At 38.4% G+C, this 27,267-nt stretch overlaps 1 protein-coding gene across 1 annotated transcript in view; it reads left to right on the top strand.

The window, feature by feature from the left end:
* pard3bb (par-3 family cell polarity regulator beta b) overlaps positions 1-27,267 on the top strand; it is a 358,866-nt gene that overhangs the window by 76,416 nt on the left and 255,183 nt on the right. Inside the window, exons 8-14 of the mRNA XM_037686865.1 lie at positions 4,040-4,274; positions 5,071-5,179; positions 7,608-7,747; positions 7,876-8,004; positions 17,822-18,013; positions 18,732-18,890; positions 22,280-22,430. Coding sequence (XP_037542793.1) covers positions 4,040-4,274; positions 5,071-5,179; positions 7,608-7,747; positions 7,876-8,004; positions 17,822-18,013; positions 18,732-18,890; positions 22,280-22,430 — 1,115 coding nt within the window. The remainder of the gene's footprint in view (positions 1-4,039; positions 4,275-5,070; positions 5,180-7,607; positions 7,748-7,875; positions 8,005-17,821; positions 18,014-18,731; positions 18,891-22,279; positions 22,431-27,267) is intronic.

The raw sequence follows: 27,267 nt of genomic DNA, 5'->3' as shown, positions 1-27,267 counted from the left end.
CATCCATCCATCCATCCATCCATCCATCCATCCATCCATCCATCCATTTATTCCGAAGTTGGGTCGTGGGGACAACAGCTTGAGCAGGGAGGTCCAGCCATCTCTTTTCATAGCCACCTCTTCCAGCTCTTCTGGGAGGACTCCAAGGTGTTCCCAGGCCAACCAAGAGACATTCTCTCCAGCGTGTCCTGGGTCTTCCTCGGGGTCTCCTCCCAGTCGGTCATGCCCGAAGCACCTCCCTAGGGAGTCGTCCAGGGAGCATCCTTACCAGATGCCCGAACCACCCCAACTGGCTTCTCTCGATGTGGAGGAGTAGCGGTTCTACTATGAGTCTCTCCAGGATAACTGAACTTCTCACTCTCTAAGGGAGAGTCCAACTACCCTGTGGAGTAAACTCATTTCAACTGCCTGTATCTGCAATCAAATTTTTCAGTCACTACCCAGAGCTCGTGACCATAGGGGAGGGTAGGAACATAATCCGACTGATAAACGGAGAGCTTTGCCTTACAGCTCAGCTCTCCCATCACCACAACAGACCGGTACAGAGTCTGCAATAATGCAGCCACTGCACCAATCTGTCTGTCAGTCTTATGCTCCATTCTTCCCTCATACATGAACAAAACCCCAAGATACTTGAACTCCTCCACTTGAGGCAGAACCTCACCCTCAACCTGAAGAGAGCAATCCACCCTTTTCTGGTTCAGGACCATGCCTTCAGATTTGGAGGTGCTGATTCTCATCCCAGTCGCTTCACACTCAGCTGTGAACCGCTCAAGTGAGAGCTGAAGATCACGACACGATGATGCCAACAGGACCACATCATTTGCAAAGAACAGAGATGGAATCATGTGGCCACCGAACCGGAAACTCTCCGACCCCTGGCTGCACCGAGAAAATCTGTCCATAAAAGTTATGAACAGATTCGGTAACAATGGGCATCCCCGCCGGAGTCTAACGCCCACCCTGAAGGGGTCCGACTCACTACTGGCATTGCAAACCAAACTCTCGCACCGCTTGTCTAGGGGCTGAACAGCCCGTAACAATGGGCCCCCAATCCCATACTCATGGAGCCCCCCCCCCCCCCCCCCCACAGTGTACACCAAGGAACACGATCAAATGCCTTCTCCATTTCACAAAACATTTGTAGACTGGATGGGCAAACTCCCTTGACCCCTCGAGGACCCTAGTGAGGGTAAAGAGCTGATCCAGTATTCCACGGCCAGGACGGAACCTGCATTGTTCCTCCTGGATCTGATGTTCAACCAGCTATTGAACTCGCTTCTCCAGTATCCCTGAATAGACCTTACCAGGGAGGCTAAGGGGAGTCATGCTCCTATAACTAGAGCACACCCTCCAGTGTGCTCCAGTTATAAGGGTATCAAAAGCAATACTTACATGTTGGGGCTTTTTAATGGGTACAATTTCTCATCCTTAACTTTGTTTAACCCCTGGTCATAAAGAAGGTGGGGTCAAGGAGGGGGCATCTAAACTAACTCTGGTTTTTAGGAAATTTGGCTTTTGTGTGCCATCTTTTCCATCCCATTTGTTCCAGGGAAACTGGGTGGATCCATTTTAGATTACATGCGTCTTACCTTATTCAATATGCCCCCAAAGCACCTGCAGGGAAGTGCATTAAAGTGACATAGTTTTGGTTCTAATGGGAATAAAGAGCACAGAAACAACAACTGTAAAACAACAGCTTACAAGTACTAATAGTATAATGATTACAACACATCACAGTGACCTGAAAGTCACAACATTAATTCTTGTTTAATATAAAAGGGGGTAATGAGATTGTGTATGAGGTATTTTATGCTGTGGTGTAGGTAAATGGATTATCATTGGAGAGGGATTTGTACCTATTGTTCAGAAACAAGCGTACAGTCCTGTGCGCATTCACTCAAAGGTGGCAGTTAACACACATGCATGCACTAAAAAAATGAAATAAAAACACATCCAGGTATAAAAATACAGACTGTTGTTTTGCTCAAGATTTAAACCATCTTTTAATATTGATGAATAAACAGAATATTGCCAGTATTGTTTTGTCTTGGCACATGCATTACAACTGTAGCACGGTCATGGGAAATTTGCATAAGTAGGGCACAGGAAGTCCACTGATACCTGTGAATGTATGGTGAACACATAAAAGCACACACACTGTGCCAATGTCCCTGCCAGACAGCTGTTTTAAGGATGCCTGCTTGATTTGAATGTTTGTTTTTGCACAAACGATACAGCGCACGTTTTTCAATCAGGGACAGGGATATCTGTGCACAATAACTTCTGAATACATTTTGAAGACACACGGCTCTCATGTCTAGTTTGAATGTTCTGTATTGTGCACTTAATACAATATGTCACATTAAGTGCTTTTGTTTAGAAAATGTGTGACAAACACTTATCGACTGTTCTTTATGTTGTATGGGTTTTGAATTTAATGCTGTCTGAGGAAAAATAAAATAAAAAGATGACCAACTATCCACTCATACAACAATCCAACTCCTGGCTGTGTTTACTGTATCATTCATAATAACACCAAATTATCCTGTGCAAACTGGAAAAAATATGGCTTTTTTACTTTATCTACCGAGTCTGTAGTGTGTGTATGCAAGCAATAGCTAATGTCAAATTGTTTGTCCAAGCTTAAAGCATTATTGTTTCATATTTAATATATTAAAATCAAAAGTACTTTCTAAACATAGTCCAGTTCTAATCATCATAAATGCTGTCATCATCTAGGCGGAAAACAATCAGAGTGAAATCAAATGAAAGTTTAATAAACTAGATTTGCTCTATCTGTTATCAGAGGTGAATGATGGTGATTACCAATCTCTGTTGACACAGTGGACCCTCTAACTGACTTAGCATGATCTGATATACACTAATTCTCCACAAAATTATCTTTTTATAGATTTATAATGTCCTTGTGTGCAGGTGTTACGGCTCTTTTGTTTCCTGTCCTCTCTTGTCTTGAGCTCAGTGGAGATGAAGACGGAAACAGTAAGCCATGATAAATAACTATTGCCAATCGGGACATAAATTAAATAATACAAACCAAAATATAGTTGTGCACTTAAAATTCAAAAGACAAGTCGCTTGCAGTTTTTCCAGTAAATCAGCACTTTTCAGTACTGTAATGGAACAGCAAATGATATTGTAGTGTCTTGCAGTTTTGGGAAATCAGCTTCTTCCTAATTTATTTATTAATTACCATACTTTCTGGACTATAAGTCGCTTCGGAGAATAGGTCGCATCAGTCAAAAATGCCTCATGAAGAGGAAAACACAATTTATAAGTTGCTTCGGAGTATAAGTCACATTTATTTAGAAGTGTATTTCACAAAGTGCAAGAACAGATATTTAATCTGAAATAACAATAACACACAGAACATACCAGGGATCCTGAACAGGCTTAATTAACAGAACAAGCCAACAAGTCTGACAAGCAAGTTACCGGTAAATTCACCAGTCTCAGTCCACATCACTGGCATTTTACTTGTGTTAAGTTTTTCTCAGTTGTCTTTAAGTGAATGTTGGGGGTGGGGGGTTAACAGTAGAAGAACAACACAAAAGCCTAGAGGGCCCTCTCGCAGCTGCAAATGGTAATGTTTATTCTTTGGTTCATGTCCGTATGATTGAACATTTAACACGTCAGTCAAAAATTATGTCATGACTATGGAATAAAATGTAAATAAGTCGCTTTGGACTTTAAGTCACAGGACTGGCCAAACTTTGAAAAAAAGTGTGACTTATAGTCCGTGAAATTCGGTAAGTGGCATATTTGTAAAATGAGTAATTTGTAATCACATGTATAATGTATGTCTATTTATCTCCCTACTGAGTTATTTTCCCTCCCAAGAAATAATAGATTTTCTTGTCAGAAATTGAAAACTACACTTTGAATAATTTTGTGAATAATTAAATGATATGTGTTACTTGGTATTGATTCCCATACGTAGAATGCAGAATTCACTTTTCTTTGTTTTACCCAGTTTTCATTTAAAACTTTTGTGTTTCTCTGTCCTCCTTGTCATCAGAGCCCAGGACATCTTTCGCCAGGCGATGCGTTCCTCCCTCGTTCGTTTAGAAGTTCTCCCCTCCCCCAACAGGGAAATATATGAGAGGAGTCTGATTGGTCAACTCCATGGCAGCGGTACTGGTCCCAACAGCAGTCCTCATGTCCCCAAATCCAAAGGTCCACCTCCTCCTGTCAAAGCCAAACCTACGTTTAAGCCCCCTGATAATCCAACTCCTAATCCAGAAGTCGTCTCCGTAAGTCACAAAACTTTAGTTATCACACTAAGGTGGTTCCAAAACATTTACGTCAAAGGTTCAGATGCTTAAATGTGATTGGGACATTTAATGAAAACACACTAAATAGGGTTTTGCTTTCATACGAATAGAACAAAATGCTGTCAGTAGTTAAAAAAACATGAATTTCTAAAAGCAAGACTTCACAGCGTTTAGAGAAGACGTGACATTAACTCTCACCAGAGGTTCATAAACTTAAATTTCTCATGCCCAGCACATTTTTTTATGATATGAAAAGTTTTTAGCCTTTGTGCATACAGTGCTCATACAGTTCTTGTGGTTCTGTTCACTTTCTGAGATTAGATTAGCAGAAAACAGTCTCACATTATTTTTACCTCACATCCACTTTCCTCCTGGAACTACCAAGTCTTAAAACAGAACAAACACATGTAGCTGTCGTCAGCATTGCCATGGCTACACGGCTGGCATTTGAAAAACAACTGGTTTAGAGGAAGCAGTTTCTTAGCAACAGCTTATTATCTTTAGTTTATTAAAATAAGTTTGTCGGCCATGCTGGAAGTCTCTACACACTTTCATAAACAATTTGCAGAAGTGCACTTTTCTTTGTCTTCCACTCTATTTGATGCATTAGATTGAAAGTGAAAGGAAATTGTTTTTTGACATTACAGTTGTTTCAACACGTCTGTTTTTGTTTTGTCAGTGACTGAACATTCAAACTTCTGGATATTTTTCCAAACTCTAAAAACTTGCATTTCATTTACTTTTAGAATTAAAACTTTTTGTGTTTTTCAACTAGAGTCCCAAGGTGAAAAGTGAGAGTCCCCTCCTTAGAAAGAGTCCTGCACTTTCTAACTTTGTGTCCAACAAGAAAGGAGGAAGGAGGCTGCGGATTGACTTAAAGAAAGGTGAGGGTCAAAGAAGAAGCATCTCGCAGAATTTTTATTTGAAATAAATTATTTTAAACAATTCTGCACCTGTGTGCAGCCCACAGCTGCAGGAGAAGCTTGCTCGTGCAGCATGTCAGATCTCTGCTCTGCAACGGAGAAGTGGGCGTGGCCGAGAGTGTTGGCAGGTGGCAGAGAGCAGCCGGAGGCAGAGAGCTAAGATCATGACATGCTGTGCTCTTTTAGAGCATTTAGAGTTTAGAAAATTGTGAAAGGCATTGCAAGAATGTGGGAAGGGTTTAAAACACCTTAATATATACCTGTAAATAAATACTAAAACAAACTACTACTACTACTTGTGTACATAATTTTGTTCCATCTCGTACCACATGAGATGGTAATGGCAATAAAGTTTACTTGAACTTGAACTTGGTCTACTGTTTCCCTACTTTGCAGTTATTCACCTATCGCTGAGGGGGTGGACTCAACCCCTGCGATAAATGAGGGACTACTCTTTTTTTCTTGGGGAAATTTCTTGTTTTATTTTTCGCAAATTATTTGATTGTTTTAATTTTTCTCAGTATTATTTGGACGTTAGTTTCGAATATTTTGTAGGTAATCAAATGGCATTTTGGGTTGATTTTAAATCAGTATGTTAAATCTTTTCATCTGTATGGAGCGTGACTTATCAGTTCATCTGGAATCGTTCTTATTTCCTTGCTGTTCTTTGACTGAGTCCCTTTCCTCTTTCAATCTTCCTCATCCATTCTCTTCAGGGTCTATTAAGTCTTTATTGATCTGCTCATTTCTGCTGATATGAATCCATACTGGACCAAACTGCTGACTTGGCACTGCTAAAGAGACCAGACTTAATGAGGTCTATAAAGCACACAACCACTCCCTCTGTCTGTGCACGGCATTTTTGTGCTCTCACATGCATGTGTATGAGTGCTTTGGACACAATAACGTGTGCACATAATTTCTACAATTAGCTTTTTAGTCTTCATCGCCTTTTTTCCAGAACATTCACTCTCTGTATCCTTCATTTAGCAATCATTCTACACGTATCCTTTTTTTCCCCCACCTTGTTTTTATTCTTCAGCCCTCTGGCCTACCCTCTAACCTCAAGGATGTCTATTTTTTTATCCTTTACATTTACAGATATTTTAGCTGCAGCTAACCCTAAAGAGTTTAAAGCAACACAACTGTACAGACTTTGAACATGATTGCACAGTGCAATAGGCTGTTGGGACTAGTTTAAAGCATTTTTATGTTGGTAGATGCAGGGTTGTTCAACTTCAGCTACACATAGGCTGTATATAAATATTACTAGGAGGTTGAGAGCCACAGGTAGTAATTATCACCTGATGTGTGTCCACATATGTGCGTGTTTGTCTGTTTTCCAGAATAACTCATGAATGTTTTTCAGAAAGTAATCATTGGATGTACATCTAAAACTGATGGCTATTCTAGCCAAGTGCCCTTAAAAACACAAACTGTCTATTTCTAAAATTTGTTTGACCAAAGTGATTGGAAATTTTGTGTGATAGTAGCTGAGACTGCTCCTCAACACATAGTCTGAGTGCTAGACCTGTCACAATAACAAATTTAGCTGGGCGATTAATTGTCTCAGAAATTATTGCGATAAACGATAATATTGTTTGGAATTTGACAGTAATTAGTAATTATTGTGCAATTTAAGAATAAATGTTTTCTACCTTCTCTTATTTTGTTTTGCATGTAGTACATTTTTTCAACCACTGGATGGCAGGTTAGGACTGTTTGAACCGCAGGATGGATACTGAGGGAGCGAGCAGCGTGTCTCTTTAAGAAAAATGGGAGGGAGGCGCTTTGGAGCTTTAACAAGACGGAGGTTTTTTCTCAAGTTCGGCTTGTTAGCTTAGCTCGTAGCTTAGCCGCTTTTAACGATCCAGAAACACGATTTTGGACGGTTAAAACAGATTTTAAAGAGAAAAGCGAAAGGGAGGGACCAGTGAAGAGCACCGGAGTTGTCTAGTAGAGAGAGACACGAAAAACAAAAAAGCCGATAAATGTAAACGAGGTCGATAATTTTCATTTATCATGCGATTAATTGATTTATTGTTTATTGCGACAGGCCTACTGAGCGCTACCAAATTGTTTAATTTCTTGTTTAAAGTTATGCTGTTAATAAGTTGGACTCAACTACAGTATGTCTGCCTGTCATCAAATAATTTCATAAACCACTGGACAGATGGGGTGTCGGTAGGCAGGGCGCTCTGTTCTCTTGACAGCGTGGGGTGCCCCCCTTGGATATGGGTAGGGGAGACACTATTTAGACAGAGTTTAGGCAGTTTTGTGATGGCAAATAATTTTAAAAAAGTACATTGTCTGACCTGAACTGCTTAATGAAGAGGCCTGATGCAAACTACTGTAATCAGTTGTGTTTTTTGTTTATGTGTTCGTACAGGTTCAGAAGGTCTTGGATTCACTGTAGTAACAAGGGATTCTTCAGTACATGGTCCTGGTCCTATTTTAGTCAAAAACATTCTGCCGCGTGGAGCTGCTGTTAAAGATGGACGTCTTCAGTCTGGAGATCGCATATTGGAGGTACAGAGCAGCTAACTTTTAGCAGAAATGATTAACATAACCCTTCTGTTTACAACTAGTAAATCTGTTCAAGACAAATGCAGAGATAATGATGGCGTTTTGATTTGTGAGTGTGTTGCGTTGTGTAGGTAAATGGTGTGGATATCACAGGGGTGGGCCAGGAGGAGCTGGTGTGTATGCTCCGCAGCACTCGTCAGGGAGAGACTGTCTTTCTGGTGGTCTTGCGGCAGGATGACATGTTCTTGCCCAGAGAAATGGTAAGAACTGAACTAAGAGTCAACAAAGCAAGAGTTTCTGGTTGTTTGGAGGGTCATTAATCCGTTAGAAGAAAGTGGTTTTTTTTTTGCTCCAGTCCTTTGGTTCAAATTTGGACTTTTCAGTGTAATCGATGGACTTGGTTACTTACAGTTCAGAACATTTCTTTAGACAATAATGTTATTTGTCAGTAAAGAAAAATACAATTCTTTATCCGCATTCCCTTGTTTTTTAACAGACTATGCAGTAATGTATCGATTTAGATGATTAATTTTATTTTGACTGCATTTAACAAACTCTTTGTAAATAAGATATTTTCAAATCCAAAATGATCATTCTGTCTAAATGTCCTTTTATGCATTCTTTGGCCTAGATATAACCACTGATTTTCAGAATAAACATCTTTTAATTGCACTGATTCCTATTTTTCTTGCTTTTTTCTGATTTTGCATGATCAATTTGATCTTTATTCTTATATATTTTTAAAATTTCTGATGCTTTTCTACAATGTTTAACACAGTTTTGTCTAGTTTATTATTTTTGTAATAAAAACCTGTTCCCATCTCAATCCAAATTAGTTTTCCTTTGCATGTATTGATCTTAAGCCATCTTTTTTCTGACCGTATGTTCTCTGAAACTTTTAGAAGTCGGTTATTGTCCTACACTTGCACAAAATATGAAACAATAGGATTTCATGCATTCTTATACTTGTACAATTAAATTTCCATTTTGTAGAATAAAGTTAATCTGTTTTCCACCCTTATTTCCATCTTTTGATGTATCTTTCTCCTTTTATGTTGCTTTTTGTGTCTTTTCCCTTTGTGTCTTTCCGCTCCTGTCGACTGATGTTTCCTCAACGGCTGCCAGACTACCATGTATAAACATATGCGTGTGACCCTAAGCCCCATAGGAAAGTCTGTTTCTGTAGACAGGAAATGAGTGAGGTGTTAGTGACTGCATGTGCTAAAATTTAGGATACTTTGTTCATTTGTGTTACCTTGTACATGTCTAGACTCCACGACTGTCTCAAGCCTATGATGAAACAAAAATATGGGAGAATTGTTTATTTAAAAACTGCACTTGATATTCTAATAATTGTTCCTTTTCAACTTTACTAATATATTAACAGTAAAAAAAAGCAACAACTACATTTCAGTTTTATTTATTCACCCATTTTTCTTTAAACATACTAATTGCAAACAATGGAAACAACTTTAGAAAGACCATCTAAATTAAATGACACAGTTTGAAAATGACACCGTTTGAAAGAGTTTACTCTGGGAGTTTTTTTAGATGTATTGAAATTTCAAAATGTGGGTCCACACTCAGAGTAAACAACGTATCCTGATGATCCCGATCCTGATAAACAAAGCACCGGTACGCAACTGAATCTGCCGAAACCCACATTAAGGCTAGAATCACGTGATAGGCTGGCTGTGGTTGGTGCAGATCTACAATTATGGTCGAACTGGACACAAGTAGAATCTTGAGGAAGACATTATGACACAATGTCTGCTGCAAAATGCTAAAGAAAAGATCAAGAAAGACAACTGTAAAAATAAATATCAGGGATCGAGCGGGAAGGTGGAACAGGATATAGAGCTCAGTATTCAAACAAACATTTTAACAAAGTTCTCCTGGATCACTAAGTTATTGTTTCAACTAGAGCCCGACTGATATGAACATTTTCGATACCGATATTGGGAGTGAAAGGTGAATGCCAATAATCGATATGCTGGCTGAACATTTTTGAATTTTGTCCACCCCCAATAATCTAAGTAAGCAGTTACGTTTAGATCTGTTTTAACACTTGGAAGTCTTGAAACAGTCTTCCTGACATAGGTTCACATTTTTTTTCCTCCACTATTCACCATAAAGTTATCAAATGTGTTACAAAAATATAAATTAAACAAAGAAACATCATTCACTGTTTTACAAGGCAATAGCCTACGTTTGTTTTCTAAACATTAGCTTGCTATCTTTAGAGTCACATAGTTCATGACAAGCAGGTTGGAGGATTGAAGATAATTTATTATTGCTGATTTATTTTATTTTATTTTACAGATCAGGTACACTTAACTTGTGCTCTGTTCGGCAAAGTATGCTAAACAGTATTACTCCCTGCTTCAGCTGTGCTGAAAGTGAAAGTTAAAGCGGCCATGACTTGAAAGTAGTCTTCATCCACCCTCTGCTGGATACATTGTACAATTACACCTTGTGCAAGTAAGGACACACGGCTGGTTACCAGCATTTTAGGGGTGAAAATGTATTTATATAGGCACATAATGGGACAATTGTCACCAATACTGATATGTCCCCACATGCCTATATCGGCCTAAAATATCAGCCCTGCCAATATATCGGTCGGACTCGAGTTTCAGCCTTACCTATATTTCTATCTGCATATTTCAACAAATTTGAGCGTAAATACTTACTAATACATCCAAATTGTCAGCTGTGTCCATCCCAAATGGCTCTTCCATAAACGTAGCCATTGTTGACTTTCTTCAAACACCTTGCTGTTTCTGTAGGTCGGCAGCTTTTATGATTTTTTTTTTTTTCCTTAAAAATGTTTTTAGCTAAGGATCCATTAACCTAAGAAGAAGAATAAAAAAAGTGGGAATTTGGTTTCTTATTTTTTTATGTTTTTTCCCCCTTTTTACTAGTCTGTGACATTGAAATGTGTACCTTTTAACTAGCTGACTATTTTGTCCACTTGCAAACATATCTGTGCTTATACATGTTACTATGGTTACCAAATAATTTATATTATATAGTTTTTATTTTATTAACCTTTATTTAACCAGGCAAAACCCATTGAGATCACAGATCTCTTTTGCAAGGGAGGCCTGGGCCTGAAGGTAGACTAATGTGCATGTTTTTGGTCTTTGGGAAGAAACCGGAGTACCCGGAGAAAACCCATGCAAGGACGAGAAGAACATGCAAACTCCACACAGAAAGACCCCAGGTCCAACAGGGGATTGAACCCAGGACCTTCTTGTTGTGAGGCAACAGTGCTAACCACTGAGCCGTCGTGCTACTTATATGTCTAGATCGAATATACACATCATAGATTACATTGTACAGGACATTTAAACAGTTCTTGGGAAACTTAAAATCACATTAACATCCACCCGATTAGTTGGACTGGAACAATGAATGAAAATTAAATTTGTTCTGATGACTTTGTGAGACAAATTTCAAGTTTTTTACTTCATGATAACTTGAATACAAGAGCATCACGCTGTTTATCAAGCCCACAGTATCTCACACCCAGCAAGCAAACTGAACATTCATTCATTTGTTATTCCAAACGATTCCTCAGGTTTTCTGTAAAAAGTATTGTTTTAACTTCAAACCATGGATAAAGTATCTCACGGGTGAACTATTGCCTCATTTGCTCATATCAGTGTTCATGTGTTGGCCCATGTAAGCATGAAGCAAGTTCATGAACACTTGGATCATTTCTGGCTTGAACCGTTAGACAAGTTATCACGGGACACAATATTTGATATAAAAATATGTGCAGAAATGCAAAAAAAACCCCTCCAACTTTAAAAAAATATATATATTATTTAGTTTTCTGCTTTCTTTGCATTCATGACTGTTTACGGGGGGAAGCAAAAGAAGAACGATGAGGAAATGAGGGAATGATCTTGTCGATCTTCACCCCCTCTTCCGTCGTCTCATTTTAGCTCACCATCTGTTGTTGTCTGCTAATGTGTGTGCTCTCTGTAGAACAAAGACATTACATCACCTCTACATGCATGCAAACTTACTCTGTTGCTCTTCGGAGACATATGACATATTCATACACAGTTCACAGTTTAGCACGTGAACATCCAGCTGTTTGGCTCTCCGGTACAAACACATCGCAAACTCCCAAAGTTACTCGCACATATTACTATGTATATAGTTTTTATTTTTTCCTTTAAATACTGCTGAGTTGGCAAATGATTTGAAATTAATATTTGAGCCATAAACTTTTTTCAGCCTTCAGATGACATAAATATGTTTTCTTCTACTTCTTATTTTAGTTAACGTAAGAACCACTCATGGTTTCTTCTTCATAAAGTATTTTCCAGGTAGTTAAAACACCCACACCTGCCTCCACCCTTGAGCAAGGCCCTTAACTGCCACCATCTGCTTCCAAACAGGTCTCTCTTGAAAATGAGTTCTCCTGACTTATTGAGACTACCTGTATAAATAAAGGGTAAATAAATAAAAATAAAGAATTATATATTTTTTTGTTAGTTAATTTTAAAATTAGAGACTAAACAAAATGTTTTAGTAGCACTTAAAGAAATAAAATACAACAGAATTGAGTTCATTAGTATTTGCTTCATTTTTAACACAGTATAAATACAAAGTATTGCTCTGACACACGGTACAGGAGGTAATGATAATAATAAAAACATCACAGTCATACACAGTTCCAAAATGTGGGACTGAATAAAAATGAGTCCATTAAGATTTTTTTGAAGGGGCTTTTGTCATCCATGTTGTCTCGGCTGGGGGGTGATTTGCTTGCTGTTCTTTCTTTTTGTCTTTCTTTCTTTCTTTCTTTTTTTCTTGTTTTTATCAGGAATGGAGCTTTTTAGTGCCAGATGTTCCTCTCAAACACAATGACATGAAATCAGTAAATAGTTAGCAACTGGTGGCAGAGCATGCTCTACACAAAACAACACTATTGAGCAGTTTCTTTACTCTGATTGTAGCTCATCCATCACTTCAGCAGCCAGTCTGTGCATTGATGCGCTGCTTCCTCTCAGTCTGTTGTCTCTTTCTTTGTGTGTGTGTGTGTGTGTGTGTGTGTGTGCACATTTTACTGATATTGTCACCAATGTGACCTTACAGAGTCACTACAGTAGATCCCCCATCTGTTACACCACTCAGAGTCCTGTTTACACACACACACTCACACACATGCACTCCTTGGCAGCTTGGCGTCTCTGCAGGAGCTGCCATCATCCCAGTGGAAAGCAGTCAAGAAGGGTATCACATCTCTCTTTTCTGGATTTCTGTCTCATCTCACATCTCTGTGCTGTTTATCAAAGGCTTTCATCCTCTTATCATCCGACATCAGTGTCGAGTCTTAAAGTGCTGACCACACAGAGATCTCTGATGGTCACACACGCCAGGCAGGTTTGGCTTCACACCTCCGGGGATCGACTTTTCACTGCAGTGCTTTTAGAACCAGCCTTTGTTTTGCCTTTGCGCATCGTAACAGTTTTAGTTAAAAGTCATTCATTCATTCATTCATTCATTCATTCATTCATTCATTTCTATAGCGCTTTACACAACCACAGTGATGGTGACCAAAGTGCAAAGACAGTAATTAACATGATAAGTTAAAAGCAAGAAAAACACAACAAAATAGCAAAAGGAAAACCAGAAATGTCACCACATATTTAAGTACTAAAAGCCTGTTGGAATTAAAAAAAAAAGTCTTAAGCTTTGATTTAAAAGGGCCAAGTTCAGTAACCAAACATAGGTAAGTCATATTGAATAGATTCCAAATATTTGAATATTTTGTCTTAGTCATGTGCGTATTTAAACTGGATATTATTTTCACATTTAGGCTCATTTGTCATTATTATTTAACCACATTAAATAGATCTTTGGGCAGTCGTTTCCCACAGCAAATGTTTTCTGCACAAATCTATACAAAAGCCTAAATAATGTACTTGCTGACGTACACGTTGCACCACCGTATAAGTCACATCAGTCCAAATATGTCTAATAAAGTAGAAAAAAACATAAATAAGTTGTTTCGCCATGTAAGTCGCATCTATAATACGTCAAGTTTGTTATGCATCACCGCTGAGAACCTGAAAACGTGGACTGGTGGTGTGCCAAAAATTGATTGGCTGCCAAATGGCAGCTGCGGGAGCATGCACGGGAGGACTATAACAAGAATTTAACAAGATTAACACTTAAAAACAATTATTTGTTTGCTCGACATTATAATAAAGGTGTGTCTCAGTTGAACTTTTCCTTAATAAATGCACTTTAATGGTCAAATCAGCTGTGTTTCACCTGGGCGGCGCGACAAAATGCAGCTGATTTGACGTTTGCTCCAGGAGTTCCGGAGCGAGATGAAGGTGACTTGGTATGGCAAGCCAAGTGTCTCATTAATGGTCACTTTTACCTATTAATGAGACACTTGGCTTGCCATATTAGCCAAGGGCCCTCTAGTGGTTGAAAATGGTAGTGTTCAATATTTTCCATGTCAGAATGAATGAAATTATCTGCTCTCAGCCACAATTTGGGTTATAAATATGGAGAAAAATGTATATTAGTTGCTTCGTTGTGTAAGTCGCAGGACTTGGAAAGTGACGTATACGGTGAAAATCATGCTACATGAAAGGCCATCTACAAAGCCGTCTCATTATAAGACCATGTTTCTTAAAGCTGGTGCCACTCAGTAGCTTAACAAAAATGTGTTTAATAGACCTCTAATGTTACTCAGACAACTGTCATCTGATGTTTCTGTATGCCTCTTTCTGCATTCCACTTCATTTCTCCTGTAGAGGTGATGTAGGTGACCAAGTTGAGTGTTCTCGCTCATTTTCACATAATGTGTCTTTCCATCATTCGCTCCCTCGCCGTTTCTAGCTCCGTTTAATAAAACTCACTCACCAACTGAGCTGTCTTTTTGATAGCATGTCCTCCTGTTGATCCATCATTGTGGCAACCCATTTAAATGTTAAACGACCTGCATGAGAAGGTTCATCTATGCAAACGGCTTTTTCTGTCACCGGGTAGATTTGATAGAGTTAATGTAGCAAAGAATCAAACACCTTTTGTAGCCGCAAATGGAATTGACACACAGGGGCTCATCACACTAGTTTTTTTGGCATTACACAGAAATGTCCAGCTATCATAGCGATGGGGCTGGAATAAAGGGAATGTTTTTATTGAAGTGATATTTGTTGATTTGTATGTGTTTCTGTCTACTGCTTCATGAAAACAAAGAGTTTGTTTATCTTTTTTTAGCTTTTTTTTTTACTGTTTACTGCACGTTTACTGCTGTATTAAACCCTGTCCTTTCCCTGTCTATAAAAATAAACACATATATCATATTTGGTACCAGGTGATGATTATGGTATGTTACTTATTAAAACTCTCAAGTTGTATCCAACAATGTTCAGTCAAGTCATCTGGACTTTTTTTTTTTTTTTTGTTCCCCCCCACCCCCCGAGATGTTTCGTCCTTCATCCAAAGAACTTCTTCTGTCTGAGGAGGCAGCTAGGAAGCATGGCTGCCTCATAGGAGTTGATGGAGGAGAGGGCGGGCCCCGGCAGCCATCGTATCACCAGCAAACTGTTTTATTTTTCCCCACTATGGGAGTGGAGCTTGTGGGATTCAGTTTCTTGGTGGCTCCTCAGATTGAAGAAGTCCTTTGGATGAAGGACGAAACGTCTCAGCAAAAAATAAACCGTCCAGATGACCTGACTGAACATAGTTGGATTTATACCAGGATTATTGAGCATGAACTTTGTGTCTCAAGTTGTATCTATTGTTTTACAAGAAAATTTGACATTTCCGAACAAATAATATGTTAGCAAAATTTTGGCTTACTCGAATAAATTGATCGAAGCGAGCAGTCTGTTAAATATGCTGATTTAAATCTTTATACATAATGACACCTCACAACTTCTACCTTACATTTGGTCTGACATTACTTCTCTAATGTGCTGAGTGTAAGAAAAACAATTAAACAACAAATGAAGGAAGCGGATTTGGATTAACACAAAGTGTCAGAAAATCTAAAACTTTTCCAAAGTATAAACAGTAATTTGGTCAGAGCTTTAGACACTAATAAATTCTGTGTAATCATGGGCAGAAAGTAGCCAACATTTCTCTGCAGGGCGTTTATAAGTTCCTTCCAAGGTCGAAGAGCTTCCTATCAGGTTTGGACAGTCAGTTGGATAGGAGGATTTTTATTTTTTTTTTCTTCAGAGGGGAAAACAGTTTTCTGCAGAGCAGAGGACTTTGTGTCGGCTTAACGCTGTTAAACCTACAATCCCTACGGGCAAACGGTGTCTAAACCATACACTGCTGACCCACACAAACACAGTCACACACAGACTAGATTCATGCATTTATATTGACAGCAGCACACACAGACATGAACTGTCTGTGACACTGACACAAAACTGTAACCACAGATAAATTACATGGTAAGACAGGAACGATGCATGGTTTCAGTCATCGACCAATTAGTAATAATGCTTCTCCCGTATATTCTCACTGTTCTTCAGTCAAGATTTGAAAAAGAAGCACTTGTATGTTTTTGGTCTGTGGGAGGAAACTGGAGTACCCAGAGAAAACCCATGCATGCATGGAGAGAACATGCAGACTCCACCCAGAAAGGTCCCGGGCTGGGATTTGAACCAGCAACTGAGAGGCAACAACTCTACCAACTGTGCCACTGCGCCGCCCAAATACAAACATGCATAAGACAAAAATAATTTAGCTAATTTGGCATTCTGTATTTCAAAGTATATATATATATTGGTAATTAGTTTGAAATTAAAATCTGTCATTAAGGCTTAAAATTAAAAAGACTGTCCTGTTTGTTATTGCCACACAATTCAGAGGTGCCACTCTGGGATCATGAGCTCCATCAGCAATGATGGAGATTCTCCTCTTTATAGAAAACTGTGCTTAGTTCAGCAAAACACTGCAAAACACATTTTCCTTTTATAACTTAAGATGACTATAGATGCTACCATTACACTTCTAATCTCCAGACCTGAACAGCCATATACACCCACCAAACTGTTGAGAAGCAGATTTTCAAAAATTCTTATTTACAGTATAACAATGCATCTAAAAACTAAGAGCGCAGCATGTCATGATCTCCACTCTCTGCCACCGGCGGCTCTCTGCCATCTGCCAGCATTGTTGGCCACGCCCATTTCTCCACTGTATAGCAGAGATCGACATGCTGCAGGAGTAAGGTTCTCCCTGCACATGTTGGCTGTACACAAGTGCAACAGGTGCTAAATAATTTATTTTAAATTTAAAAAAAAAAATCCATGCTGATCATGTAGCTCATCCATCAATCAGCCAATTGTGTGTCATGTCCAATCTTACTTTGAAAAACCGCGAAACAGCGAGTCCATGAAAATCAAATCACATGTAATCATATATGTATTATTATTATTGTTTTTTTTTTTACAAATTGCAAAATATGTATGAGCTGCTGCAGTGTTAGCTCTCCCATTGAGCCATTGCTTCAAACACACTTTTATGTTTTGTTGCTTTTTTTTTGGTTACAGTATTTTTTCCCCAAACTTACTTTCAGTCTTAGTCATTACCGCCATGCTTCTGTTTAGATAATCTGGTATTTTCACCATCTTTTTTTGGTCCTTTTTACCGTCACAGCCCATATTTGCTTCTTGTTTCTCTGTCACATTTGCAGTCTCTCTCTCTTATATTCCCTTCTGCTCTAGCTTCTTTTGTCCTTCAGGCTTTCTGTAGCTGCTGAATTCTTCAATTACCTTTTGCAAAATGCACAACTTTTATTGATATTGCAGAGCTGAAAGAGGGGAAAAAAAGGTATATGAAAGCCCAAATGGCTTTCTCTTTTTCTTTTTCCTTTAGACCCGTTTTCTTCAGACCATTTTTTAGTCATTGAGAAATTTAGCTGAAAAGCACCTTGTGATGCTTTCTCTCAAATGGAAAAGCTTTTAGTTTAGCTTCTGGAGACCATTCAAGCTCAATAAGCTGAACCCTGTGTGCTCATTCGCACTCTGTTTTTAACCCCTCTCTTTGAGCCATTATTATTCCTTCTTGTCTTTCTCCCAGAAGGATGAGGTGTCTCGTGTGCCTGACGTTGTTTCGGAGAATGGAAAGGAACAACTGATGTTTGAGATACCCCTTAATGACACCGGCTCAGCGGGACTCGGCATCAGCCTCAAAGGGAACAAGTCCAGAGAGACGGGAGAGGATCTGGGAATCTTCATCAAATCCATCATACATGGAGGGGCTGCATATAAGGTGCCATCAAATCATCTGTACCCAAATAAGCATAAATTTGTTGGTGCAAAGTAAAGCTCAAACAATATATAAATCCATCCAAACATCCATTATCTTTTACCCGCTTCTTCTCTTTCGGGTCACTGGTGCCACTGGTGCCCATGTCCAGCAGTCATTGTGCAATAGGCGGGGTACACCCTGGGCAAGTCCATCACAGAAAACAATAGATAAAATGTTTTAAAATTTATTTTGTTTATACTTCTATGGATAAGTTGAACTCTGATGAATCAGATTCCATTCACAATATCTGTCAACGCTTTCAGACCCGAAACATTCTCTGCACGAGTTCAGACAATCTACGGTTTAGTCTAAAAGACTAAAGCAGAATATTAAGGAGGGTAATAAACATAAGCCAAATATAATAATGAATCTATGACTGTCAGATGGTCTTATGAGGACACTCGGGCTGTGTTTTCAGAGGTTCTGACTGCTCTCCTTTGACCTTTTACTCATTATCATGTGGACTACACAAAATAGAAAAACAAAGGCAAAGGGACGGTGATTTAAATACAATCAGACACTATCTCTGTTGCCTTTGCAAAAACAATAGGAAAGAATGGTAAATAATCATGTAGTTTGACAGAATAATTTCATGATTTGTGTTGATTTGGAGGTTATGATGGTAATCAACCTTGACGTTGTATGTATTTTTAATAATAACAGCAATATTTGTTTCCAGGATGGGCGTCTGCACATTAATGACCAGCTCATAGCGATAAATGGCGAGTCGCTTCTGGGACGCTCTAATCACGCAGCCATGGAGACGCTCCGTCGATCGATGTCACAGGAAGGAAACGTCAGAGGGACAATCCAGCTGGTGGTGCTGAGGACCTTGCAGGTACATTTACTGTCTCTGTTTCTTATCAGTGTTGTTGCCAACTCTAAAACTCTTTTTGTGTTGTTACAGTGTTTACGTTTGTCTGGATAATGTTTTAGACTACTGAAGGGAACATTTTTGATGCTAACTTAAACCGATCATATATTATTAGCAATTAATCTTTGACTATGTGATCATGCTGTATATTATCTAACAATTAATTCTCCATCTCAATCTTAACCAATTTACAGAGGAAAGCAACTTGATCCGGATTAGCTCTTAAAGCAATGCTTTCAAACCAGACAGTGCATTTACTCAGACTTAAAGCAATACTTGCCAAGTTGGAAATTGTTTATATTAACTATTTAGGTAAATGTTCAGATGTTGTCATAGGCATGTTGTATGGACTGGTGAGATGCAAGCTTTAGAAGAAAACCCCATGTGTAGCAAAGATTGCATCGAGCTGCAAGTCAGCACAGAGCCCACACATTATTGTAACTTAAAAATCGCATTGTATTAGTTGTGAGACGCATTTTGTAAGATCACAAACTATTATTAGATCTTAATTCTAACATATATGACCTCAGATGCGAAGCTTTAGGTGCAACTTAACATGAGCAACAAATAGCCAAAAATAAGTGGATAATAATTCAACAGTTTGTCAAAAACCAGAGAAGGTCTTCCAAAAGTGAGACAAGTACTCAATGAAGTGAATTCAGGCTGTTTGTTTTTTTCAGGCACACTTGCTGAACTCAATCGCATGAACAAAACCTGACAGAAATAAAAATGACATTTCTTTTATTTTTATTTATGTGTTGCTCTATGTTTTCCTGAGTTGGTAGAAGATATTTAGTAACAAAGTGAAATATCCTTTTGGTATATATAAAAAAAAGGATGCGTTTCCAGTTTTTGTGTTAAAAAAAGTAAATGTATTGCGTTTAGATAGTAAATGAAAGTGTCGTACATGATTCATTAGGTATATATTAGATAAAAGAATTGAAGGCTTGTGTGTAATTTTCTCTGTGTAAATCCTAGAAAATATATTATTATTCTGAGTCCATTTGCTCTGTATCTCTGTGCATGTGCCTTTCGGCCTTCATATCCATTCCTCTCGTTCCTGACACCAGCCTCTCTGCTCGTTTCTGTGTTCTTACCAGCAGCAAAAAGCACATTTACACTTCAGCTCTTCACATTTGTATCTCTAAGTTCTCCTTTGTGTTTGTGGCAGAGATTTCTTGACTCAGCTGTATCTCTTTTCTTCACGAGTTTTTTTTTAAATTTTTTTTATTTTTAAACGGCTTTTCATCTCATCTGCTTTTCAGACGATGCCTTTTACAGGGCTCTGCAGTCTGTTTGCACAGGCTTTGTGCATTTACAAAGCCAGGTGGCAGGTTCAAGTGTGAATGGCTTTTTTGCATTAACTGTTAGTTGGTGAAAGAGCTCAGAATGTAAAACCTGGATCATCTGCTCTTAAGCACACCGACAGTCAGATACATGATTAAACACAAAGTAGGTTGATGAAAAGAACTCTTAAACTATCCGCATGCTTTAAGTACAGTAATGTAGCAGAGTGCTACTTACAGTTTGTTTGCAGTTTATTTACAGTGCTATGTACAATGTATTTACATTTTCAGATTTATTCTGTTTTTATCTTTTTGTCACATTTACACATTTCATATCATCAACCAAACGGTAGTATGAAACAAATATAACTTGTGTAAATTAAGAATTATGTTTTCAAATGAGCTTGAAACACTATTACTGCTCTTAATCAGTATGTTCATGTTTATTATTTAATCTTGATTTGATTGCTTGTCATTATATTTATTCAATATGTTATGCTTTAAAGATAAAAAAAAAGTCAACATTATTATATCAAATAAACCTATAGAATACGAGCAATTCAACAAAACATGCAAACAAAGCTAGTTTGCTGCCACTTTTTGGTTCTACTTTGCTTTTATTACTTTCTAAATTCAACCGGGAAAACGAAAATAAATACATAATGATAATAATATGGAAATGTGATCCAGACTTGTTTGTTTTAAACTGATTGTTACAAACCCAAGACTTCATAACTCAACTTTTTTTTTTTTTTTTTTTGGTGGCTGAGAGAGCATTTATCTTTTTATAGAAATCTGATTTCTCTGTAACACGGGTTAATGGGAGAGCTAGGAGGGGGGCCAACATGATGCCTACCCGCTGAAGAGTGATGCATCCAGGAGGCGCTGCGGGTGGGCTAGGCGCCGGTGCTCGGCGCGAGGTCAAGAGTGGGATGACGAGGAGGATTTATTACGCACATGCACATTCTACTGTTATGGATTTGTTCTTGGAGAAGAGAGTTTATCTCATACAGTGTCACAAAAACACCAAGGTGCACAAATTTATGTATTATAAATTGAAAATCACACATATTCATGCACATTAACAAGCCATACATTAGCTTTCTTAATATATATATATATATATATATATATATATATATATATGTACATTTAATCCCCAAAGGATTGATAAGTTTCCATAAAATACGCTTTTGCACTATAATCCAGTCTTTGTTTGAGACTTACGGGGCCTGCAGAGGGCTCTCCCTTGAGGAAGTATTATGAATTCTGGTGCCACACATACAGTGAAAAATAAGGCATTGCTTCATAAAGCATATTTTTTATATATTTTTTTAAATCAAGCAAATGCTTCAAATTTTATGGAGCATGGGATAAGGGTCTCCCCACAATCTTTTGGACTACTTTTATAGTTAGGCTAATGTCCATTTCTGCTGGTTATTCAACTAAAACCCTCACTCACTACTCCATCTCTCATTTTTAATTCACTTTAGTTCAGGTACTTCAGTTTTGTAAGTAAATTGATATACGATAAATATATTTGCTTTTGCTATTAGTCTTCAAATTTTGGGGATGATATTACCATTTAACAAGTATATTTCTTGGACAGCAATCATCCATCCATCCATCCATTTTCTTTACCCGCTTATTCCATTTTGGGTCACGGGGGTCGCTGGTGCCCATGTCCAACAATCACTGTGCGAGGGGCGGGGTACACCCTGGACGGGTCGCAAGTCCATCACAGGGCCACACAGAGACAAACGAGACAAACAACCATTCACTCTCTCACTCACACCTAGGGACAATTTAGAGTTACCAATCAGCCTAACATACATGTTTTTGGACTGTGGGAGGAAACCGGAGTACCCGGAGAAAACCCACGCATGCACGGAGAGAACATGCAAACTCCACCCAGAAAGGCCCCTGGACCGGGGTTTGAACCAAGGACCTGCTCGCTGAGAGGCAGCAGCTCTACCAGTTGCGCCACCGTGCTGCCGCAATCATTGTGTATGTTATTTTTTTGTTCTTTCAAGTTTTAAATGATGCATTGGTTGTTTTTCGTTTCAGGATCAATTAGAGAGCTCACCTAATTGCTCTTTTGACGGTTCATCTGGGCTGTCAGGACTGATGAGCCCAGTGAAGGGTCAGGCAGGATTGGTCAGTCAGGCCACTGACTCCGTTCACCCGCCGATGGTGAACACTAGCTACGCTTCTAGTGGTGAGTACAGTGTTTGTTCAAACACATACAAGCAAAGATGATTTTATTTTATTTCAGCTGGGTCAGCTGTGGCTGAGTGGTTAGAGCAGTCCTCCAATGCAAAAAATTGGGGGGTCGACTCCACCAGCAGTCACATGTTGAAGTGTCCCTGTGCAAGACACTGAACCCCTCATCACCTCCGATGTGTGTCCCATTGGTGTATGAATGAAAGCACTGATTATTCTTTGTATAGATATAATAGAGTGCTGTAGGAATGAGTAAGTGAGGGCACATATTGTAGTGTAAAGCACTTGACAAGATAGAAAGGCCCTATATAAGTGCAGTCCAGCTACCATTTTTTTTCCTTGGGAGGGGTAGGTTGATAAGGGTTTGTAGGTATTGTCTCAAAAAAAGCACCTTAACTAAAAAAGCACCATTTGACAAAAAGTGCCAAAGCATGTCAACCTCACCTCTCTAACTTTGTTTAAACCTGCTTAACCCGAGCCGTCCTTCTGATTACCCTTCTTATCTCAAAGCGATATTAAACGCAAAACAAAACACATTAACCACTCCAGTTGTGTAATTATAGCCTCACTACTGTTTTAATGTTGCTAATCTACACTGAGCGGTGTTTCCTCATAACAAAGGCATCAGCGAGTCTGGGAGAAATACCATTTAGATTGTTTACATGTATATTTAAATGCTTTTACCTCCACATTCAGCTTGGTTTGCATTCGAGGTCATTGTGGGAACCGAGCATAGATTTACTGAATCATTCATCACTAATTGCTCTTTTCAGATACGTATTCACACCAAAAATAGGCACTTGCATAAACAGGCAATCAGAGGACATTACACTGGATAATCATCTTTGATTTGCTGAATTCAAAACATCCCTGTACGTATCACAAACTGACTAGTTTTAAACCCAGAATAAGCAAACTGACAGAGAGGACCCAACACTTGATTCAAAAGGTAAGTTCAGTTTATTGCAAAATGGAGATATTTACACAGAAGAATTATCTGCAAGGAAAGGGATGTCAGGTAAGTACGGGGATCCGTGGAACAAGAGTTTTCGATATTTACTTTTGCCAGTTTGTCTTGCAGAGCTTGAAATGTGGAGCAGCTTTGAAGAGGAATGTGGAGATTCCAGAGAAGTGGAATACAGGTGAGTGATCATAGAAGTGGGACAAGACGGAAACCAGAAGAACAGGTTGTGTCGCCAGGTGGGATTGATCTCAGGCTGTTCCGAGGACTTTAAAGAGGTAACGGTTTCTAGACAGACTCTAGGAGACTCGAGGAAGGTGAGCATTCACAGAGAAGGAAAAACCAATGGAGCAGGTCTTGACAAAGACACAAGGAAAAAGCACAGGTTTACACTACTCAATGACTTAAATTACTTTAGTTGGAGCTGCCACAAAGTACCCAAGGTCTTCAATGATCCAGCGACAAACTGCTGTCCCACAGGAGCTTAACTACAGCAGTCGTCCATCAGAACAGGATCAGGAACAGGTGTGATGGGGTTGGCTCCGCCCAGCCTCTCAGGAGCTGCAGAAGTCAGGTAAGACACAAAGGTGCCCATAATCTCCACAATGTAAAACCAAGTATAAACCAAAAGACACTTCCATCATACAGTATGTGAAAAGCATTGACAGCCTTTAAGTATGGAGCCATTACAATGAGTTGACACATTTTCCACAACAAAACACTTCTTGTGTTTTTCAGAAACTCAAACACTGATCTTGTCTGACTGTTTTTCATAGTCTCAGATTTTGGCAGAACATGATGCATTATTTCAAAGTCCATACTCAATAATCCAGGTAAATATCCAACAAAGTTAATCCAGGTCCTCTGGATGGATTCTTTATGTTGAAACATTTTGTCTTTCATCCAAAATACTTCATTAGTCCAGAGGACCTGACTTAACTTTGTTGGATTTTTTACCTGGATTATTGAGCATGAACTTTGATGTTTTGAACCACTTTGGCTGTGGCTGCCTCAGAGGAGTTGAGGGGGAAGAGGGTGGACTCCAGAAACCATCTTATTGCCATCAAACTGGTTGGCCCATTATGCAAGTGTGCTACTTATAGGACTGATTTTGTTGTGGCTCCTGGGACTGATGAAGTCCTTTGGATGAAAGATGAAACGTTTCAGCACAAAGAAACCATCTAGAGGACCTGACTTAACTTTGTTGGATGATGCAATATTCTGTATTGGTTTTATTTATTTTTTTTTCCCTTTATCAGTTTATTAAAGCCATCGTATATTTTGCAGTAAATTCACAACAAAAAAAAAAAAAAAAGCTAAATAACAAAACCGAAAACAAACAAAATGAATAAATACACGGACACCTCCAGTACTGACTTGAGTCCCTGCCACTGATTCCACCATTTATCTAGCTTCGTCCAACTTATTTTATTTTCTCTTTGTTTCTCAAGGTTGTTGCGTCTGTTTGTTTGTTTATTTATTGTTTGGCCTGTGAGTTATTTTAGTTCGGTGTGCTTCAGATCACGCCCTCACGCTAACTCTATCTGCTTCTACGCCTATATTATCTGTATGTGATGCATGTGTGTGTGCTTTTGTGTGTGCACTTGTATTACTCACGATGTGGGAATATAAATCTGTTTGCTCATCCACGATGGGCCGAAAGAGCAGATTACCACAACGTGAATGATGCGTTCTTTATTTATGGTCGTGACAAGTTATGGTTAGGTAAGCACTAGTTGTTGGTTACATCTTCAAGGTATAAACGTGTCAGTTTGATGACTGACTGTACACACGCTTGTGTTATCCTCATTGTTGTTATCTGCCTGTTTGTGTGCCTGTTTGCTCAAAATGTGTGTATTTGTTCCTAAATGATATCTCGGCTTGTTTAGAAAAATGTGTTTGTATCTCTCATGTGTGGGTGTGTTGGTTCAGGGATTTTTTTGGCCAGCATCAGACAATATTGGGTCTTTTTGTTTGTGTGTGTGTGTGTGTGTGTGTGTGTGTTTACGCTGCATCCGACAAACAGCTCTGACCTTGAATAAACTCCACTGTTTATATTCACCTCGGCTGCAGTGCCATTTAGATGCACACATTAGTGTTTACTTTTCTAAGCTTGTGCTTGTGCACAATAAGCACATTTCTCAGTTTCTGTGAGTTATTCAGTTGTTTTGTAGTTCATTGGTGTGTATTAGTGTGTGCGTGCGTGTGCCTGCAAGTGTTTTACTCTTCTAATGAACTCTTTCACGTTCTGAATTAATTTAATTTGACACTAAGGTTCAAACAAGAATGGGAAAAAAAAAAAAAAAAAAATTCAACTAATATTTACTTATGCAGAAAGTTAAATTGAGTGTAATGACTTCCTGCATATGTATTTATGCAGATCTGTCTAATTGTTGTTGTTTTTATATTTTAATCACTGCATGTTATTATACCTCCTACCAGAAGTCACCTCTTCTTATTTTTTTAATTTTCCATTTGTATTGTATCTCTCTTTTTCTGTAATGTTAATCAGCTATAATACTGTTTTTTGATATATTGGACTTTTTTTTTTTCTTTCTTTTTTTTTCAATTTTAAAATCAAAGCACATCCAGATTTGTTCTGTGCAGCAACGTTAACATTTCGTTGTTACACAGCAGGTTTTTTTTTTTTTTTTGTTTACAGTAATGAACAAATGAAGATGAAGACTAGGCTGAGCATATTCAGCTTTGAAATGCATTTGTGCTCTTGAGGAGCTTTGCTGAAGTCAGTGGGAGTCAGTGGAACAGCCTTTGACTGGGATCTTAACTGAACTGGTGACTTCATCATGAGATCACTCATCTCGACCACAGGGTTAGAAAACAAGCAGTAAGTCTGAACTGTGACATCACCTTGGAGGTTAAAGAGGAGCGTGATATCATCTTTGACCTGTCTGCGACTTTAGTAACGTTGCCTTGCAAAAGGGTGATTTAGATTTCACCTTTGTCCTGAACAAGAAATATTAGCAATATATACCATGAATTAAAACCAAATTAAGTTTGTTTCCAATATTGCAGTGTTGAAGACTTTTATTTATTAATTTATTTATTAACAAAGCATGCTTTAAAATGTACTGTAGAAACTACTTTATAAAACAAAATTATCTGGTGGTTGGTTTGTTACTGTGGTCAGTAATTTAAAGTCAAGTTTTTTTTTTTATTCTAATCCCGAAGGACAATTTGGTTTGTAGAATGAATCAAAATCTAAAAATTATGAACAGTTAAACATAAATATACCAGTCACCGTTTATAATGTAACTAGAGTAAAACAACTTCCACTCGACTTCTGATGCAGTGAAATGTTGGTATTTCTTTACCAAAGGTTCAGATTAAAGAAGTAGCATTTGAAAGCACATGCATTTACCATATGTATATTTTCAAGAGTTTAAAATACAACTATTTGAATATTTGATTATAATTTTAAAGAACATTACATTCAAAAGAAAAGACAAAATTCACAGTTGGAAAACAAATATCAGGTAAAAAAAAAACAGCTATTTGTTCAGTAAAGAATGTGCCAACCAAGTGATCACTCATTGTTCCACCAGACACACGTATCTTGTGCCTTTGCCGGACAGTGGCTAGTTCAATTATATTTGAATTGTAGTTGGATTCAAAATAATTAGCTTCTGAGCAGTTGTCACACAAAGTTGACCTGGCTGAATCTATCTGCAATAGTTCTACTATCATATTGTTGCTGTACATACAGGTCACCTGCCATGTTTGCTGTTTGTGAAATCGTGATGCCTTTATAATATATAAATAATGTTAGTTCATCAAAGACAATGCACAATACACATACCGGTACTGTGCTTACCCTACATTACTTGCCTTGGCAGGGTGCTCATGTCTTCTG

This window comes from Nematolebias whitei, chromosome 13 (genome assembly GCF_014905685.2).
Source record: "Nematolebias whitei isolate Nwh7 chromosome 13, NemWhi1, whole genome shotgun sequence".
In the NCBI taxonomy this organism is placed as follows: Eukaryota; Metazoa; Chordata; class Actinopteri; order Cyprinodontiformes; family Rivulidae; genus Nematolebias; species Nematolebias whitei.
The sequence above is the reverse complement of the archived record's forward strand: the minus strand, read 5'-3'. Positions and strand labels throughout refer to the sequence as shown.